The sequence below is a fragment of the Ptychodera flava genome, chromosome 1 (genome assembly GCF_041260155.1).
Source record: "Ptychodera flava strain L36383 chromosome 1, AS_Pfla_20210202, whole genome shotgun sequence".
Taxonomy (NCBI): Eukaryota; Metazoa; Hemichordata; class Enteropneusta; family Ptychoderidae; genus Ptychodera; species Ptychodera flava.
Window position 1 is genome coordinate 5,806,829 of NC_091928.1, and position 22,112 is coordinate 5,828,940.

The 22,112-nt window shown below is 36.2% G+C and overlaps 1 protein-coding gene across 1 annotated transcript; it reads right to left on the bottom strand.

The window, feature by feature from the left end:
• Window positions 1–1,311: 1,311 nt before the first annotated feature.
• On the bottom strand, window positions 1,312–12,466 carry LOC139124154 (neurotactin-like). Its single transcript, XM_070690329.1, has 9 exons — window positions 12,302–12,466; window positions 10,775–11,031; window positions 9,631–9,834; window positions 8,829–8,921; window positions 7,334–7,585; window positions 6,495–6,682; window positions 5,861–6,016; window positions 4,387–4,473; window positions 1,312–3,129 (listed from the first exon to the last, which is right to left on the bottom strand). Exons 2-7 carry the CDS (start codon window positions 10,998–11,000, stop codon window positions 5,924–5,926), a joined length of 1,056 nt encoding a protein of 351 aa, XP_070546430.1. The 5' UTR covers window positions 11,001–11,031; window positions 12,302–12,466; the 3' UTR covers window positions 1,312–3,129; window positions 4,387–4,473; window positions 5,861–5,923.
• Between the last annotated feature and the right edge of the window lie 9,646 nt (window positions 12,467–22,112).

The window sequence follows — 22,112 nt, forward strand, 5'->3', positions numbered from 1 at the left end:
CAATATGAAACTTGGATGAGCCTTACTCTTTGTCTGTTAGACTAGGGTAAGCGTAATGACCAGTACAGTACACGCAAATGCCTCCTTGTAAGAAGAAACGAATGCAAGTGTTCATTTTTGAACAGCACAGATCATCAGTTGCGTGTGCACGAGATACGAGTCTCACGCAACCAGTTGTATTTTGCGACTTGTGTTGACCAGCAACACTTCTTGACAAACGTCAATCTGAAGTTAATGCCTTAAGAGTTGCTTTCTACAATATTCGTGATGCAAAGTAGTCATCTCATCAGTTTAACAATCAACTTCTGTACGTAACTTCACTTCAGGTGAAAATGATTGTCCGAGTCTGAACAACAGAACGGTATGTACATGGCATTGCATATTACTTGTCCCTGTTTTCCAACACACACAGTTAGTCTGAGTGGCTCTGCGAATACACTGCTGATAGGTTTGGCTAAAATACTTGCTTGTGAATAGAAAAATGAGGCATTGGTAACTGATAACCTACGCCCTTAAATACACAATTGTATTATCAACGAACAGCAATAAAGTGATGCAGGAGAAAGGGGAGTGATGTGAAAATATCGAAAGTTCGACTCAAGTTCGTTTTCAGCCGTTCAATCCTTCCCCTATGCTTTGGTGTTTCCAGTACCGGTTGCCACCTTTCTACATGTTGCATGAGAGTTCGTAGGCTGACTTGAATAGACAAGAACAGCGATCAGATGCTTTGTGTTCGGGAAACGTTTGACCAAGTGCATATAGAAATACTTTTTTATTCAGCTCATAAAAGTTTGAAAAGATCAGCATTAAAAGAAGCCACAAAATGCCAAGACAGATATTACTATTTTATTATTCCTGTCATCAAAACAATTCTCTAATGTTCCTTTGTCAAGCTATGCAACGTTTGAACCTCGACTTTGTTAAGACACAAATGACAGGCTTTTAAGTAAAAAACACGGACAAAATAACTGTCGGTATCTACAATGAAATTAACCCTCCGATGAGTCAGCATTTTGTCATTTGTGGTTTCACGGACCATGGAATACTTCACGTCGAGAACATATTTGTTTCCGGCCCTGGGCCAAGCATTCTGGGCGAGAATGCATGTTCCAAGGCCCATCAGCATCTTCATGCAGAATGCTGTGGAGGTAAAAATTCATTTCTGTAGAGCTTTCCATGTTTCATTTTATTGCAAAAGAACACGGGCTTTGTTTGGATCTCTCACTACAAATTAATCGCGTAGATCCTCATCTTGAAAGATGTCAATATCAATTAAAGTTAACATGAAAGGAAACACACAGACAAAGAAAGTTTACGTCAAGGTATTTTTCATTGAATACCAAAAGAAATATTTTATTGCAAAAACTAACAAGTACTGTATAGGCAAAATTACATGTATTTTGTTTGACAGAACATGAAAAAACCATGCTTTGCAAGAATCACTTTATAAAGTTCAATTGCACTTGAAATGAGAAAACAATTTACAAAGCAATTGACAAAAACAAACTTTAGTGTCAAGTTGACATTTTTGAGACAAAATATTCAGTGGGCATATTTTAGTGTACGAGATGGAAATCGCGCTGTGATTCAAAAAGATAGTGCTCATTAAATCTTAATCATATCAAGATTAACATGAAATCATTCGAGTAAATTACAGTGTTATATTACTCGCACACAAAAAGCAAGAAAATTATTTTTGAGCTCCTTTTTTCATATATCTTTGAAAGCAAGACAGTTTATCCTCATCCTCTATCACCTAGCAAGATATAATGGTTTATTCGCCGCCTGTCGATGAGACTAGTGGTAACGAGAAAATGTGCATATTTTCTCGTTTTTAAGTTATCATGGTCATTCAAAAGTTCAAAGAACCAATACTGTCATTACATTCAGCTGAATCTATTATGAAATATTTCAAGATGTCCTCTTTTGCACATTCTAATGTGTAACAAATGATAGAAAAATGCTCAAAACGCACCAACGATAAACCATAGAATCATCATTAAAAAATAAATATCCTAACACTATTACAGGTTGAAAGACTGATGTCCAGAGCATTTTTGCTGACCAACATTAATGATTGCTCGTCATTCATCTATGTAGAGCAAATCTCTAATAGCATATTCAAATTACTATATTAACAATGCATGATCTAAAAATATATTTTGCCATCAATAATGAGTGATCGTCATCAGATCTGTACGTTTAATTCATTCATGTGCTTAGCATTAACTCTTTCATCACCATGGTTTGGCCCAGACAGAGTATCTTCAATGGTGACTATGGACCTCTTTACATGGACTTTAGATGAACAAATTAGGAATGTGATCTTCTCTATTTGTGATAGGAACAAAAAATATATACATTTTATTTTTGTGCATACTTCGATATTTTCAAACAGACTTCTAGAATTATTTTCCTCACAAAATATGTAAATTTCATAGCGTGTGTGCATACACTTGACTTTTCTACTGAGTTGATTCTATAGATAAAGTAAGAAGTTCTGGTTTGTGGAGACTGCCGTACTTCAATGACAGATATCTTGCGGTGATATTGATGATCTTTGTGTAGCATTTAACCTTTGAACTGAGACCTCAGTTTGACCCCAAATCTTTTTTTTTTAATTCATCCAGGCATACTGGAAGAAACCATTGTCCATCCAGAAGTCACATCTGGTTTTATTGAACCGAGTCCGGAATTCGATAGTGCTTGATATGATTGCAGTGTTTCCCAGGCTACCCTGCCACTCAAACCAACCATCTTCGGGCATTTCGCCAGTCCTTGCAAACGTGGTGAGATAGTGCTGCATGTGGTCGCGAAAAAGCCGGTCGTCGGCGTTGGGACTCAGCAGACTATCCATGGAGTCAAAAAACGCAAACATGTCCCAAGTGTGGAAGGCGTACTGTGCATTGTCCAACACAGGTCGGCTGGGTCGACTGGTCGCGACATAACGATAGACCCTTGACGAGAAAGCCGAATCAGCGATGCGCGCCAGTTCATCGTAAGGGCACGTGCAACAAATATCCGAGGCCATTGTTGTGAAAGACAACCTTGGTGTTGAACCTTTTTCATTCGGTGGATACAACTCAAGTGCTCTATTGCTGATATCCTCTCCAAATGTGTTCAATTTCGCTGAAACAAAAAAGAGCGATATATATTTATATACAGCTTGTGATTCTTTCTGTTTATTTTTACCGTGGCCTAAATAAACACAGAACCAGCTGCCGGCAATGTCAAGGAATTGAACAAATGATATTTCAAATGCCAAACTTTTACACCCAAGTTACATAAATCCACAAACACACCATATATTGTTTGTCTAGGAGGATTATAGGTAGTCTGTGTTCATTTCATACCTTTGTATAACACGTGAAATGGATAGGCCTTTGGAGATGAATGTTCCATGACAAATGTTTCAGACATTGTCAATATTTTTATTTTTCAGTAGAAATAAAAAATGAGTGAAAACCAAAATCTTGTTTCTATTATATTAGCAAAAAATCACGGCATGATTACTTATATCATGAGCAACATTTGATAATCCGCGTCCAAAAGACTAAACTTGACAAGTCTAGTTTTACCTATGTTACTTTTTAAACTTACAAGGCTAAAGTGTCACAAGAGATAGTGTCTATGTGTTTTGTCTTTATGCAATATTAAATTATCACTTTATTTTGAGTCTATCTAGTATTTATTTCAACCATAGATGAAGATGAACGACTCAATTCATAAGCGCAGTTTGTTTTCAGTTAATGCCAACCCTGAACCAACATACATGGCCACCTGAGGGCGCTAGCGCAGTCGAGGACCACCGGCACTGGTAGAAATCACATAAAATTCATTCTAGGATATTCTTGCCAAAGTGTATTTAAATGTTACAGTGACTAGAAAATCATATATTAACTCGAAAGACGTTTTTCAGTTGATTGCAGTCTAGTGTGGACGAATACCTCACACAAATTATAGTCTTCAGTGTACAAAAGCTCTACCATGAACTCAAAACTCCTTTTGGCGTGCCACAGCTTAACCCTTCTTCGTCGTAAGTATATAAAGTGAATGGATGTACGCACTCGAAAAGGAAGCAGTGAAGTCATAACAATGCATCTTTATACATGAAAGATTTCACAAAAATCACACTTGATAAAATTGATTAGAAGGAAAGAACAAAAATTAAGATATTGAGTGCCAATTTAACTACAGACTTCCATACTGATAAGGGAAATTGAATTTTACTGCTAGCCACACGTCTCTTGCACCTGGATGTCTTTTCCCATGAAATGTTACAACCTGTTCATATCGATTTGATACAAAGGATGGATTCTTTTCGATACACAACGACCAATAATTGGTTCAGGTAAAACTGTAAAAGTACTAGGTGGACACACATACCTCTAACATGTGACTCATAGTCTTGCCAAGACCAGCTATCAATGTCTTTTGGTGTTGGCGCCCAATCGATTTCTTGTGCCATGTTACCTGTTGAGAAAAGGTTGATGATTGGGAGGTATTCTACAAATATGCTGCTAAATGTCACATACACAACACAACACAACACAACACAACTAGTTTGTGTGCGTGCATGTTTAGGCCAAGAAAAATAAAAAGTTGTTTCTCATCCTAGACTTATTGCAAAAATGATGCGGTGACGAGGGTTTTTTTCTTCTCATTTCTTTTTATTCTTCAATCAACAAGAACTCTCAAAAAACATGAAAACAACAGAGGAATGTACTTAGAGATAAATGCACAGCAGTGTTGCTTTAGTATTTTTGCATAGCAACAGTTCTGTGGTACTTACAGTGCACCAATGCAGAGTTTTGACAGCTTAATATAACAGTGACATATGTGTACATTTCTGAATGGAATGTTAGTGTCAGTTATTTTGTTTACAGTTCTGTTGTATACAACACTGTGTTATGAACTATCGTCGCGTATTCTTGCGTTTATTGTTTTTTCATTTTATTTCCAGAGCAGAAAAAAAGGTTGACGCGGCGGGTCTGAATTGACGCGCCCGAGGATAAGTAACAAACCTTTTATTTTTTTGGCCTTACATGACTGGTAAATGCTTTTATGGTGGAAATTCATTGCTCGCTGTGCACGTAATAATTGCAAAGCTATGTACCAAATGGTTGAACTAATGTATAATGAGCTGAAAATGAACAATTTTCCAAACTGACATAATGGGAGGGGGTTCATTTGCCTAATACATCATTAATACATCATACACCTTTTCATAACAAAGATAAGACTCAGTGTTCTTTACATGCACCCGTTGTTTTAAAGTACCTGCATACCTTATAGACACGTTCATATTTTTATTTTTTCTCAGTTATAACCCCCAATAAAGTATATATTTTCTGAAAGCCCTGATATTGGGAAATCCGACTGTGCACAGTACACAGTCATTATTTGCATAATAGTCACGTAATATAATGCAATGTTAGTCATATAATCTGATATATAACAAGGTGTTGTTTGTTCACTCTTTTAATATTGTCTTTTGCCATTCACATTTGGTAAACATCGACCTAGTTTGTTCAATGTCTCATTTCATTATTCAGTGAACATCTGAAATACCCTATAAATCTTGAGCCTGACTACACAGCCTCTTTCCAGGAGCGAGGAAACATCCTTTTCAAACAATGTGATTTTATTCGCATGCATAGACAGTTGACAATTGGAGACTACAGAATGAAAACAACAAGTGCAAGTTACATATGTCACATAAGTCGGCTGAAATTCTAGAATGTGAATTTTAGCCAAAATCACATAAAAAAAACAGGCAGTGCTGCGAACCAAAACGCTGGGGCCGCTAACTGTCATTACCCAGACACTAAGCCGGCACTAAAATATGAACACTGCTTACCGATGACTATTGGCACATCAATGGATTCAAACTCTTCCCAGATCTGCAGCGGTGGTGCACGTATCAGTGACCCATCGACGATGGGAATGGCGCCCAAAGAATTCCCTTGGTTGGCAGATCAAAGGCTGAACCATCGCCAAGCCATGATGGGTACTCCTGGAAAGGACGTCACACAAATTAACTGTAATCGGTGCTGTTTGATAAAACGCCTTATCAAAACATGCATGGATGACCTCAAATTCATAGTGACTATGAAGTGATCAATATTTTTTATGTAAATTTGTCCCTTGTTAAAGACCATTTCTGCAATTTTTCACACAAATTAGATGATACTTATAGAAGGCTGCAATGACTCAAATCTCTTTTTTATTCAAACAGTACTTCATTTAAAAAAATAACTATGTTGCTTTTTAGATTTTTCATGCAATATCAAATTACAGACAACTTGAGAATTTTGAATCATTTTTGTTATTTCAAGCACTGGCATAGTCGATAAAAGAGGCAACCTGTGTTATGAATGACAGTTAAGCTAAGAAGGTGCTAATACACAAAGTTTACAAGTATTCACACGAACACACACACACACACACAAACACACATAGACACCTACGCACAGCGTACGATAATTGCTTACATGGTATGTCACAGCATTAAGGATTTCTTCCACCGTCAACTCCATCAAACATTCGTATTCCTCATCCAAATTTGCTTTCCCTTGACAACCGGCATTCTCCACAAACTTCAGATTATCCTCGGAAGCATCTTCAAGGCTCTTATCATAAACGCTGGAGCCACCGATCATGATTGCACGGTGGAAAAGTCCTGGAAAAGGGAAAGACAGGTTGATCATCACAAATCATGGATCAACACTGCATTTTCCATCTTCCTATTTTTTGTAAAATCAAAAGCTATCTTTTCCCAATAGCTTTAACACACATATGAATGGTAACTGTGAAATGCCAATCCAGAAAATATAAGGAAATTTGCTCCCCTGGTCCTAAAATTGCATTCATAAGGCATGATGTTTACATCTGATTATAACTGAGAACTGTTGAACGTTTCATAGACAAAAGTATGAGTTAATGTTTCAAACTTCATTTGCATATACAACGGATCTGGTGAGGAGGCTAAGATTACCTTACGAAGACTGAGATTTATCTTTATTTCAGTGGTGATCTTTCTTCAACGTATGGTACACATTAAGTTTCCCGCTAGTTTCAACATGTCGAGCGAGGATCATGCTTGTCCCTAGTGTTTACAGTTTACTTCATAAGCTTGGATTTTTCAAGTCATTTTAATAAAGACGTGTAAAATAGGGATCTGCATACAATTGGCTTCTTTGAAATAATTCAAAATATTCGGACGTTTTTCATGATGTGCAAACATTACAAGTATAAATATGTACGCTTTGGGACCATAATCAGAAAAGTCATCAGACAAGATTGATCTTAAAAGCTTTCCCCTCTCACTGACCTTCTGACCTCTTCGTCGACAACAAAGCAAACACACTGGTGGCGCCAGAACTGTGTCCGTAGATGGTCACGTGGCCGGGATTTCCACCAAAGTGATGGATGTTATCCTGTATCCATTGCAACGCAACGATTTGATCGTGGAGTCCGTAGTTTCCGGAAAAGCCGAAATCTTGCTTTGATAAGGATTCAAGGGCCATGAAACCAAAGGCATTAAGACGATAGTTGAAGGAGACGTGGACGATATTGGCATCGACTGTAACATCAAAGTAGGAGTCTCAAGAATATGATGTTGAAAAATGTTGTATGTTTCTGTCCTCGTCACAATTACTAGCATTCGAAGTTGTGATTGTATCACAACGTTGTTAAAACACCACTGACCGTAACATTTGATGTGCTCTCTATCATTTCTGTTCTTTTTGTAAAGTACAGTTTATTGTTCCACTTCAAAATTCATGTTGAAATACTCTGTCTTTAACTTGTTAACACAGTCTGTATGTGTGTGATATTCGTGGCCATGGCTGAGGATTGATTCACTTGTCGACAATAACATAACATACATACACAGTACACAATGTTTAGCAAGGCTAATGCTCTTTGTAATGTCGTACTTTTTCCAGAAGAAAAGTTATCAGTTAGCATTTTGGTGTTTGTCATTAAGCTCTCTTTGTTCACTCATGATTAATTGACAGAGTCCTGTCATAGCGATGGACGTTCAGTGCTGTCTTCTCTAAACTGCCTAGCTGAAATGCCCAATAAGGTTTACAAGGTAATTTTACTGGGGTAGGAGTCTTATGTAAAGGCTTTGCGTACATTGTGTACAAGTAAATGTATGGAAAACATCATCTTGTTGAATTTTAAAACTTAACTCTCCTCGGGCGATAGTCTACATTTTGTTTTAACCTTGGAATATTTTAAATATCAAAATAGAATTGTATAAATATCTTTGTATTATTTCTTTAGTTCTTTATACTGCATGATATTTATAATATTCCCAGAATAAAATCGATATATATATATATATATATATATATATATATATATATATATATATATATATATATATATATATATATATATATATATATATATATATATTTTATATATTCTGGGAATATTTTAAATATCATGCAGTATAAAGAACTGTATAAATATATATATACATATGTATATATATACCAAATACCAACACCTTCGCCACCTTGCGGTGGTATATCTCTGAATTCTGTACAAACACTACAAGCCCTAGGCTGAAACGCAATGATCACCATGGCACGAATCTGTGTAGAGGATTTGCGGATAACCGTATCAATTACCAACATAAGTGTTATCACATTTTCACACCCTTTTTATCATTACATCTTTGCTCTGGCAACAAAAACGGAATGCTGAATTGTAACGGCGCCCTCTAGAGACCACGAGATGTAATTTCCTGATCTGCGATGCAGGATAAGTGATAACCTTGCCATGTAAAAACTCATAGAAGTTTGATACTATACCTGCCATCTTGATAGTTGGTGAGTAGCCAGGTGTATTTCCACTCAACACCAGTAAATATCCGCCATGGATGAACACCATAACTGGTAAATTTGCTGATAGACAGATACAGTGATATTTCATGACTTTATGGTATGCGAGAACCTTGCCACTAGCTGTAACTTTTGATTTTTTCATGATTTTTGTTTTGTATGTCAACTGCAATTTCTTTTTCTGCTCCAAAAAGCATGCTTTTAAACACCTACTATTTAGCTTGCCAACACATCGTAAGCATATGTAAAAATGCAAGTGTTATTTTTCACATTTAAATTCTAGTCTTGACCAGAATCCACTCGTCAACAATGACAATGCAGTTTACACATGTAAACTGAGTTGTAAACTGAGTTGACAAGCTGATTTCTTTGTATCTCGTCATGTTTGAGGAGCAGATTAAGAAACCGTGGTTGCTATTAAAACACTGAAAAGAATCGTCAAATATTACAGCTCTGGGATCTTTAAAATTTGCAATCTGATCAAGCTGATTGTAAATAGATATGCATAAAAATGCAATATAAATCACTTGGAAGGTGCTGACAGATTAGGTACACTAAGCGTATTTGAAAGCTTATACGGATATATGTCACGTGTCGCGTCTTTTTCTGATACTTTTGATTTCTTTAGTATGATTTATACCATATATGGGCATCAATCCACTGGAAATGTCATCATTGTAACTTCTATACTCGTCACTGAATTTGTGACGACAATTATTACCAGATTATGAAGTTGGCTGTACATGTATATTTGGGATCTCTGAGCCCCTACCATTTTTATCCGTGGTCGGTGTCCATACATTGATGAACAAACAGTCCTCGCTCCCACTGATCTGTCCAGTATTTAAGTCTTTCTGTGCGCATTCTGACTTAAATTCATGTGCGAAATAAGTCCCGTTCATGCAATCGGTGACAGTCGTCTGAACTGACGGCTTCCATCGTAAGTTTCCGACAGGAGGTTTTGCGTAACGCAGTCCTGAAAAGGAATGGAAGGTTTGTGAGTGAACGGCAGACGTTATGGACCATAAAGATATTGTATGGTAATTTATGACTAGAAGGTCCCGTACAGGTAATACAGTGAATTATATCTGAAACAATATATTATACCCTGCAAATAAGATCACATCCTTTTGAATATTCACAAAGTTCTAAATGTCATTTCTGTAAGCGGGCGTTGACTTCCACATTAAGAACATTTTTGATCCAAGGAAATATTCTGTCTTAAATCTTGCCTTTTTTTTGGTAACATTTATTCACTTTTCTCATATACCCTGGACACACCTGGCACTAAATAAAGATTTGATACCTGAGCAAGGTGATAAAAAGTTTTTTTTGTTTGTTTAGAATAATTTTAGAGGAGGACATGTAACACTGAACAATGTTATTTCTATTTTCTTAAATAAAATATTTGAGCTCAATGCGATTATATAATAGTAGCTCTACTGTTTTACTGTCAGCATAAATTATCAAATATCTGTAAGGACCATTTACTCTGATTGTAAATGACATTGTCGAACTATGAGGGTGGAGAATATTATACTTTCATTGCATTGGAATTGATCAAAGTCTGTTAATACAACTAGTTTTTGAATGCGATTTGGTAGAGTTATCGCTATGTAGACAGATTACGATTCAGATTCAAACTTGTCAATCACGTTCGGCCCTGGCACATGCGCGGTAAATACCTTAGGGAAGACAGTGTACATGTATGGTGGTATTGCAGTGGTCCCAGCTTTTCACATAAAGTGAGTAACAACTTGCTGAACTGACTTCGTTTTACAAAAAAATCGATGTGGGCCAAGTTTATCATTGCACGTATAATAATGAATTGTCTACTTCAGTGTATATGCAATGTATATCAGAGATACAACTTAGTCATATCAATTGCAATAACGTTGTAAGCATAGCTAGCTCACCTCTGAAGACATACCCATCATCCTCTACGAGTCCTTCCACTTTGCGCTCTGGGCCACAACCCACGTCAATCTGCACCCGGAAGTTACGAGAGGTGAAATAGATCACCAGAGCGAGAAGAAGGAGTAACAGAATCAGAATAACGGTGATCATAACACACCCAAACCTTGACCTTACCCATACGGGTTTCTTAAGAGCCGTTTCTGAGTCTGCTTCTGCTGTTGTCATGGTTGTGACCTTTGACCCGTTACCACTTTACCTGCACAGTATTTCGAAGTGAATATAGTTGAAGATATTAGTAAGCCGTGAAATGCTTGATATAAAATGAGGATAATATGTCGGTTGGAATGAGATAACCTACAATTTAAATACCACCATAGTTCTACCTATGTTGAGAAATCCTGAAATATGACAAGTTTGGGGTGAATTGTCTCTCTCGAATATCCATAATAATATTGACTTCAAAACGTTTGGACTATGTCACCAACTTTGTTGCCAACACTTATCTCCTTAAAACGTACGAATTTGCTTGCAGCCGTCAGCCATGCTTTCAAGGTCATGGTGCAAGTTGCTCACCGTTTCTGCACTATTCCGACCTTTTGCTTATTTTTATTATTTTAATATTTTTAGATTTTTAATGCATGCAGCATGCAGTGCTGCCCTTCTGAAATGCCTTGTATATAAGTGTACAGAGATTTCACGATATTAGCCGTATCTTGACCGTATTACATTAGGTGCATGGCCTTATGAACTCTGTTCCCTATGTAAGGTCACGGCAAGCCAGACATATGCTACCTCTACGGTAGAATTAACGTGAACAACATTGCTAAACTCGCAGAACACAGAATTTCACTGTAGGGAGTGTCATGCTACGTGAAGCAGCGCCTTTGTCAGTCTTACAAAAGAGGGCCCGCTCTTTATGATCACTGGTACTGTCGACTTGCTTCTATGACTGTACAAGTCTACAGGATTGTCCAGGGTGTGCAGTGAATCTCTTGGCCAACCATTTACACATATATCATACATATATATATAGCATATTAACATCACAATTAACATAACATACAATAAAAACTAGGCGCAAAATCTGTGCAAACCGTAATAATTTACTCGCACAAAGTTGAACGCAGCGTTTCTAATGTCCCAAGTTTGACGGGACGTGAAATTTGGGATTGCGCAAAGTACATTTTCAGCATTCTTCAAGGACAGAAAAGTCAGAGTAAATTTAAGCCTCAGCTATGAACTGTCGACTCGGAATGTTTTCATCGTCAGAGTCTTTTCACATGCACAATGTACGGGACAATATGGCTTTATTTGTGATGTAAATAGCTGTATAGCCTTGTCTCGTGTTAGCTGTTTGGACCAGCTGCCATGTTCTGTATCGGAATGCAATCCGAAGTATGTGATGCATGTGCTGTCCTGACGACATGAAACCCGTCTTACTACCAGTTTGCTCCTTCTCCGTCAAAACATGATGCCTACACGGTTCGATATACTGCAATTTTGTATGGATTCGAAAGTTGTCCTACCTGCAATAATGGTGCGACGAACAAACAGATCACTCCGCGTCAAAAGTTGCGGTTAAACTTTGTACAGAGCTGGCCCTCAGGCATACAGGCATTGTATTGTGAGTGGTGACCGATACGCTCGAGTGGTGGACGAGACGATGCCGTCTGTAGGGGTGGACGGCACAGCTTGTCGATCAGTACATGTTTGTTATAACAGACAGAACAAAACATTAAAACAAGTTATACTCCTATCACGCTTCAAATAATTTTAAGCTGGTGAAACATTAGTGTCTTTTGCCAGTTGAAAACTATATAACGGAATAGACCAGAAGTTCTTTGGTAGAACAATTATCAAAAACTCGGAGAAAAGTATGTGAGCATTTTTAGTGAAAATATATATCAAATGACTTTGAAGCAGTAGATTTTCAAATAGACTGAAATCTAAAATAATTAATGCCTAGTCTGCCCCCCAACATAATGGTGTATTCCTAGATTTGTGTTAAAGTCCGCCTCTGAGCGCGGCTCGTCGACTGCAATCAACGTGAGACATTCTGTTAAAGCATCGCAAGAACCGATAATTTTCACATCATGAATCTTACCATGAGATACGTTTCATGAAAAATACCCCAGACCATTTTTATTTGATGGCATGGTTTTTATTCGATGATTTTGTCGCCAATTGACAAATTTTAGACAAGCTGGCGAGTTTGTTATGTAAATAACATGGGATACAGCAGAAAAACAACCATATGCGGAATACAATTTCAATAAAAAGATGCCTGGACGTCTTTACTGATGAACTTGAAGGTTACACTGATCATACGTTCATTTTTAAAGGAAAAAACACTACTTAATATATAATTTTTATATGTAAAAACAATCACTACATGTAAGTCAACTAATGACAATTTTTTGATATGTCTTCAATTATTGAAATAATCATAGATAGAAAGACAGAAAGACAGACATAGGTAGATAGATAGATAGATAGATAGACAGACAGAGAGACAGACAGACAGATAGATAGATAGATAGATAGATAGATAGACAGATAGATAGATAGATAGATAGATAGATAGATAGATAGATAGATAGATAGATAGATAGATTGTGCTCGTTAAAGTAGTGTGGCTGTCGATTTGTAAATGTAAGGAAATATGATCGGTAAAGTTAGAAGTTCTATGCTGTTTCTTTGCAATTTGAAGATTGTTCTCTTTCAGTTTTATGGAAAGATATCACCAGATTGGTTTTGGAGAGCTTACTTTACTACAGTATTATCTTACTCTATTCTGTATCGACTTTGATAAAAAACAGAGAAAACTTTGACGACTAAATTCTCCTATTTTTACCTTAGATGAATCTGGTGCTCAACGTGGCCATAGTGGTCATGTTGAATGCTGTATCTAGGGCATTCACAAAGGTGTCAATAGCTTTATCATATTGAACTGAAACTGTCTGGTACCAATGTTGAACACGTCGAGCCATCTCTGTGTTGTAGAGTTCATTATGACTGTATTGCGTCAGGTATCGTGACCGAGTCTGTACGCTCCGCCCTGACAGTCATGACGTGCAACCCATAATAAAAGTGTCGAACAGTGAAAACATTCGGCATACGTAGTTTTGTGGATACGGAAGCTGCAAGGTTACAATAGCGCGACTTTGAACTTGCCGCATGACTTTACACTTGTTCCTGTGAGGTACATGTATGCTACAATCTATTGTTTCAGACCAATGCTACGAATAAATTAAAATGATATTTGACAGCTCAATTGTGATCAGTGGTTGCGATACCATAAACACATGAGGTAGCATTCAGATTACCTCCATGAGAAGAATAAGTTACTGGGTGGACATGATTTGTAACTGTGTGAAAGAGTGCGCCATTTTGTTGACCCGTGTTGTTATTTCGTAGCCTCACTATAGGGTGTGGTCTCAATCAAGTACTTCTGTGCGGGATTTATCGCATCAAAGGATGCTAATTTTTGCGAGAAATGCGGGACTTTGAGAGAACAATCAATTAGTAAGATAGAATTATAATACATCATTGTGTCTCACTAAAAGACTGGCTTCAGTCATGTGACATTGATATAGTTTCTGAAATGATGCGGTATACAACACTACAAAAAAAGTTAATCCAAGTATTTTACACTTTCAAAAAATGTATGGGCCAGTGATTCTGTGCGTGAGTGTATCTCTCTATTCTGAGTCTGTCTGTAGGTGTCTCTGCCTGGGTTTGTACTGTGTGAGTGTTTTTTATACAGTATCGTGGCTATATGTGGCTATATCGACGCCATAAAGATCACAAAAAGATGACATACACAATACTCTGACTTCTACCGACATTTAAAAATATACAAAAGTACAAATTATCACTTTACCGTGTGCGGCATCTATTGTTTCAAACCCACACTCTGCTCTATGAATAAATTAAACTTCTCCATATTACGATGATTTGTGTTATTATCAGTAATCTTTGTTTTATATATATATATATATATATATATATATATATATATATATATATATATATATATATATATATATATATATATATATATATATATATATATATATATATATATATATATATATACACAAAATGTATACAATGTGCCCTCCTGGCTATCACCATAATGGCTTTATGGCAACCTCTGAACTTGGGCACAGAGAGTACGGTTTATATATATATATATATATATATATATATATATATATATATATATATATATATATATATATATAATATATATATATATATATATATATATATATATATATATATATATATATATATATATAATATGAAAGTTCATTGCAAGTATTGCTGGCAGAGTGCTCGATGGTACGAATCCAGAGCAAAATAGTGTAGTGTTAACGGGAACTAATGTGTTACGTCATCTGGATGATATCTATATATATATATATATATATATATATATATATATATATATATATATATATATATATATATATATATATATATATATATATGTACATATTACATTTATAAATATATTACATTTCCTTCAATGAAATTATCTTTTCTGCGGAGTTTAGTTGTGTTGCCATAATTAAAAGTCCCTGTTGCAAAACGTAAGAAATGTTATAGGCTTTTTAGCGTTAGATTAGTTATATATAGTCTTCCTTGAGTAAATCGAATGGTAATTGCCTAAGGGACAAGAGTAGATTATGAGACAGAAACCTTCTGATACAAACTGAATAGGTTTTTGTAGAGCTCCAAGCTGTGTACTCTTGCCCTAACCCTGACGACCTTCTAAGCTACTATCGACCAGTGTAAAACGCTGTTTCTATAGAGCAGTTCTCACTTTTTCCGCTCTTGAATAATACATCTACGCTGTCCATGTTTTTTCCTCAAATGTGATCTCTGGCAAGTGAAGGTTCAGAGATAGAGTACACATCTTGGGCAGTTTGCTTGGCATTTTACAGATTTACATGGCGTTAACATTTCCTTACCTACGTATTTACCTTTCAAGCTTTAACAGTTTTAACCGATTGTAGCTGCAATGTTAATTAAGAGGATGACGTTTGTTTCCAGCCGCAATGCTTGCTTTTTGACGTCATTTAGCCTATCGATTAATATATTGATTAAAATCCAAATTTAACGTTTGATTTTTATTCGTGCGGTACTTAACCAATTAAATGAACATAGTTTGACATCGATATCAGAAGAGTCGAACAGAATGTGTTACGTCATCTGGATGATTAGAGTCAAGTAAAAATAAATCGTAAGGTTATTTAATTAGAGAGAGAAAGAAAAAGACAAAGGGAGAGATATGCATACAGATATACATAGATATATAGAAACAGACAGACAGACAGACAGACAGACAGACAGACAGACAGATAGAGAGACAGAGCATTAAATATCACAGAGGATTAACTCAGTTTTTAACAACAAATTTATGGATGTTTTAGTCTGTCGGAATGTTTGCCGTTTCTGCAATATAAAACAGTTCTTATCGTGCAGAGTCTATTGAAACCATGTATTTTTAATTTCAAACAACGCTCTTCTATCAAAATATGATTAAAAATTCGAATGTGCATATTTATTCGTGTGCAAAATCGATTATTTCAATTCTTTCTCCATCACGAAATGAAATAATATAATGTTAAGCTCCATTTAACAATTTCAAAATAGGTAAAGCGTACGCTACTTTAGAAGTGATGGTGAGGGGCAAAGTTTAATCTGCAAACAAGCATCGATAGGAAAATAGACAAACAGAGGAGAAGTCAGATATTTAAGGGCAAAATCAGACAGACGTTCACAAGGGGAATAACACTTATTACTGTTTTTTACAGTTAAAGTAAAGCGTTTGGACTCAGACAGTCAGCTATACATTAGCAGCCATATAGAATAAATAGACATATAACTAGCAAGATAGCTGCTAGCTAGCTAGAACATATATACATACTTACATAGATACATACAAAAATAGATAGATAGATAGATAGATAGATAGATAGATAGATAGATAGATAGATAGATAGATAGATAGATAGATAGATAGATAGATAGATAGATAGATAGATAGATAGATAGATACATACATACATACATACATACATACATACATACATACATATATACGTACGTACGTACGTACATACATACATGCATACATACATACATACATACATACATACATACATACATACATACATACATACATACATACATACATACATACATACATACATACATACATACATACATACATACATACATACATACATACATACATACATACATACATACATACATACATACATACATACATACATAAAATCTATTAACACAAATAATTAAAATTCGATTGCTTTGTATTCACTGTCGATTTCATTTTTGTAGAAGATTTCAACTTGTCCAATAGGATCGAACGTCAAAAAACACGCTCAGACTTTTATACAATCTTCATTGCGGTCAATGTTTTCATCTTTGGTATGCCTTAAACCAGGTGACCGACGTCAGTGTAAACAACCAACAAACATTCAATGTTTTGTGTTGTCTTTTTCATTTTTTGCCCCTTCAGTTTTGGATTACTGGTACATGCCACAATCTGTGTCTTCACCATCACTGCCAAGGATTCGGAAACACACTGTCGATGGTTTGACAGATTACGACCCCCCTAAGCCTCGTCGCTCCCTTCCGTTTGCCTTTTCGTTATTTAGCAGTTTTTGTCTCTCTGTCCGTCTATTCGTCTTTGTCTGTCTGTCTGTTTGTCTGTATCTCATATTGGAATTACATCATGACTGTATGTAAACATTAAATAATCGTGGTAGTTTTTTCACCTGTTTCCAAAGAAATGTGATTCGACACGGTAGAGCGTTAGTTGTCACTGGTATTATAATGAGGGATCTGCCAAATAAAAATAAAGGAAAAAAAAGAAGCAGAGTGAGCTTAAGTCGATCACTCAAGGCTCGATTCATCATCTCTATCGAATAAAACTTGACAAGTAGAAGAATTTGAGATTGTTTCCATCATCCAGCTGGTGAGGGCGCTGCTTATTGAAATGGGGGGGGGGGGGTTATGAGTCTGCTTATGCCTCGATGCAATTCTTAAAAGCATGACCGTTAACCTATTGATAACGTTGATTTCTTATCACAAAATCCTCTACACAAGGTATTATCTAGATAATATGAGAAATTCTCTGAATAATATGTGAGAGTCTATAAATGCCATCACAATTCTAAATTTAGGTTTGACGATGTTAATCTTGGCGGTTTTATACTACCGACATTTGCTTTGTTGTTATATTTTGCAGGTCCGTATACGCTCTTGATTGGAACGACATTCACTGCCCTGAGACTTCTAAAAGATGCATTGTATCAAGATTCGAGAATTCACATTATATATCATCATTGTAATAAGTTAATCCATTCGCACTGCTTGCATAGTTTCAAACGCCTACCACAAAATAAATGAGACTGAAGTATGTAAAGTACATTTGTTGGAGCTAGACGATATTTCAAGTCGTTTCAGAGTCTCTTTAGAATCCAATTATTTCATACACTCTGTCAATCTCTAAAAAACTTAAAAAGTAAGGGCAATGTGAATTGTATAATATCTTCGTTTTGCTGTGAAAACATACTGAGTTCTGCGGTACAGTATCACCTTGATTATTCAATAGTATACAGGAAACGAACATTTGAGGTCACTTGATTGAAGGTCGATGATGTCAATTTCCCAAAACGAGAACTTTTACCACTCTGACTAGTATTCAGGAACAAGCAATTTTATTCGTATTTACTCTTCCTTAATTAGGCCTATTCTCTTTGGCTGTAATCCACTTGAATTCACGTAAAATGAGTTAAACTTTACTGATTTTAGAGATCAAAATAGTTTTAAGATGTTTAGGACTGATTTCAGTGAAAACGTAACAATTATCATATTCAAAGTCTCGACACAACATTGTATACTGTGTTTGACATTTTCAAAACTTTCTAATGGCCATAAATTTGACATTGTAGAACAAGATATTGCTAAATAATACTCCAATTATTTTTAAACCATAAATGCTAGCTTTTATGCTGTATTTCAATGTCTTTTTTTTGTGTGAAGGACATGCCAGTAATTTAACAAGTTCCTATCACAAGCTGCTTTGTGATTAGAATTGTCTCAATGAATAGAGGAAACCAAACAGGAAATTATTAAGCGAGTGAACGCCTGGAAATTGAAAGACCTAAACCATTGCTCGAACTTCCCGTTAGGAAATTCTTGTGTTACCTCGCTGGGGGAAATAATATGTTCGATTTTCACAAGACTAACTTAAGTTACTCCGATCTAAGGGACTGGACACAAATTACAGGGGGGCGGTGTTTTTGGGGGGTGGGTCGCCATTTTTCGCGCAAGCATTTTTGAAGGGTAATAAAATTTTGTGCAAGCCTATGTGGGAGGGTCACCTTTTTTATGCATCAAAGCTGAAATTGCATGTGCACGTATTAAAGAATATGGAATACTGAAAAAAGAAAAATTGCCTCCTGGCACTTTTATTTTCTGTCATTTCCATTTTCGGTGCGCCCTTCGGGCGCAAGTTTAAGGGTATAATAAACAATGTATTGATGATCCAAGCAGCCACATTGATTTAAGTTGTCATGATTTCTACTTATCCAACTCCTCTATTGTACTTATAAACTGTCCCCTATAATGACGCTTTCAATAACAATTTGGGAGATCACTTATTTGATATCATTCTCCCGTGGATAATCCATTGGGTATAGGTCGGTGTCAAATGTTCATGAAGCTGTATGTACATTTTTCATTTTTTGAGGACATTGACAGAATACAAACTATTCAGAATAGTGCAAAATAACATTAATAACAACTGGAAGCTTCAGGTAGAACAACTTTTGAATTACAATTTAGGATCAGATAACCTACGAGTTATTTGTAGATTCCTCATAGCCTACAATGTATAGTGAATCAACATTTGGTGAAATTCCAAAATCTAATTTCTTGCACAACCATGGACTTGAAACCACTCGTCTAATCATGAACATTAATACTAATAATTACGTGTACATAAATGCACAGATTTACCTAGTTTTGTATTGGAAAAAAATATTCATAGTTTCATCATAGGCTGCCATGCATGTGTATCGACATTTCAGTGAAATTCCAAAATCAAATTTCTTGCACAACCATTGACTTGAAACCACTCTAGTCTAATCAAGAACATTAAAACTAATAATTAGGTGTACATAAATGTACAGATTTACCTAGTTTTGTATTAGAAAAAAATATTCATAGTTTCATCATAGGCTGCCATGCATAGTGAATGGACATTTCAGTGAAATTCCAAAATCAAATTTCTTGCACAACCATTGACTTGAAACCACTCTAGTCTAATCATGAACATTAATACTAATAATTAGGTGTACATAAATGCACAGATTTACCTAGTTTTGTATTGGGGAAAAAATATTCATAGTTTCATCATAGGCTGCCATGCATAGTGAATGGACATTATCAATCAAATCTAAAAATTACATTTTTTTGTACATGCATGCACTTTTTACCTGCCACTTCAAGCAAAGTACATTTACATGAATTATCACACACTTATGATTTGATATTTTTGGACAAAGCGTTATATCGGCCGAATTTTGCCCTCCTTTTGGGAGGGGACTTAAAAAGTACAGCAAGTCAGAAGGAGGTCTTGAACACATTGCGGGGTTGGTTTTTTTGGGGGGGTATTGAGTAACAGGGGAGGGTCACTTATTTTCATGCACGGATAAGGGGGAGGGTCACTAATTTTTGTGCATGAACTTTTGAAGGGTCACTATTTTTGATGCAGCGGTTTTTCGAAAAACACCGGCCCACCCCCCCCTGTAATTTATGACCAGTCCCTAAGAGCTTCAAAATGAGCACCCACTATTTGTAGACCAACACAATTTGAGAGTCCGAATATCTGCCCACGGGGCGCATTGTACCTTAAACCTATACAAGTACAAAAATTCTGAAGTTGACTGATTTACTGTATTTCATTACCATGTAGGTCCATTGAGATCATGTACACTGGCAGTCTACATGCAGCTTGTATTCATCAAGTTTTCATATTGCACATATTCCTTGATAAATGTACCCTACGAGATCTTGAGTCCTCAAAAGATGTTGGCAACAACCCACTTGGACGTAAAAATAACTGACGCATGTGCCCTTGTGCTGTTGACATTTAGGGATTTCTTTGAAGATTATACCTGTTCGCCTCGTTGATCAAAGGTTTCATGCAGTGTCGTAGTAGGACGCATGCGTGCACTCGTTGAAGACCTGGGATGGTTTGTGAAAAATGCAATAGCTTTACATAATTTATATTATGACTGTCTCCTCAGTGGTGTCAAAATATACAGATCTGCGTCTACACAAAAAAGCTTGTGAAACACGTTATACTTGGTAAATAAATAAGTGATATGTTTATCGCCTCCGTTTTGCTTTGTGTAGTATATTTGAACATTATTAAAGCACGTGACAACGATGTAGAGTGTTGATTTTGAACAGTTTTGTAGTACTAGAAGTTAAAATGAATCCGAGGTATTCAATCACATGGTCGATTTAAATAACATTAATTATTGAAATCTGGAATATAATTCCGCATAGTGGCGCATTGAGTAGGGTTGTGAACTAAGGAATGATGATCTGTGATCTGTTTTGAACTCAATGGTTGGCTGGATACCTGGCATAGTGTCAGTAACCTTTTCGCTGAGTTAAGCAAGGTTGTATTTACGATTCCTTGTTACATCCTGTCATCGGACTCTGGCCTGCTAGAATAAACATGATAAGTATATGTAACACGTGTTGAGGACTGTGTTTTTGTTGACGAATTTGCCGTGATCGTATATAAGATGTCACACAAGGTAACACGTTCGCAATTTAAAAGTACATTCCTAATAGCTGGGTATAGCTAGCTAGGAGGACGTGAACTGTATATGCTGTCTTCTTTTTGGTAGTTACCTATCTTGTCTTTCGGTGCCTATAATAATGAATTGTAAAAGCATACCCTCTAGGATGGTGATTAATAGTCTGTTTTACGTGAATCCAGTGTTCCCCAGTCTTGGGAAATACAAAAAACATAACATCTAGCATTTCACTGAGCCTGGAATACTCATGAACATCTACAGCCACCGACGACCATCATGATGGCCTTCGCTGTTCAGCTCAGGGTGCAGAATTTTGCGCCCTCTACAGTCAGTCGCTGCATGATTCTGATGAAATTACGGGCGGATCCTGGTAATTCATTCACGACACCGTCAAAAAAGATTCGACAGGGTGGAACACAATATATTTCATATGATTGACCCTTTTTACTGTTATCAG

Coding starts and splice junctions, on each gene's coding strand:
- LOC139124154 (XM_070690329.1), bottom strand. CDS start 11,000: ATGACAACAGCAGAAGCAGACTCAGAAACGGCTCTTAAGAAACCCGTA. Junction 8,922..9,630: donor ACCGACCACGGATAAAAATG/GTAGGGGCTCAG, acceptor TCTGTCTATCAG/CAAATTTACCAGTTATGGTG. Junction 6,017..6,494: donor TTAATGCTGTGACATACCAT/GTAAGCAATTAT, acceptor CGTCCTTTCCAG/GAGTACCCATCATGGCTTGG.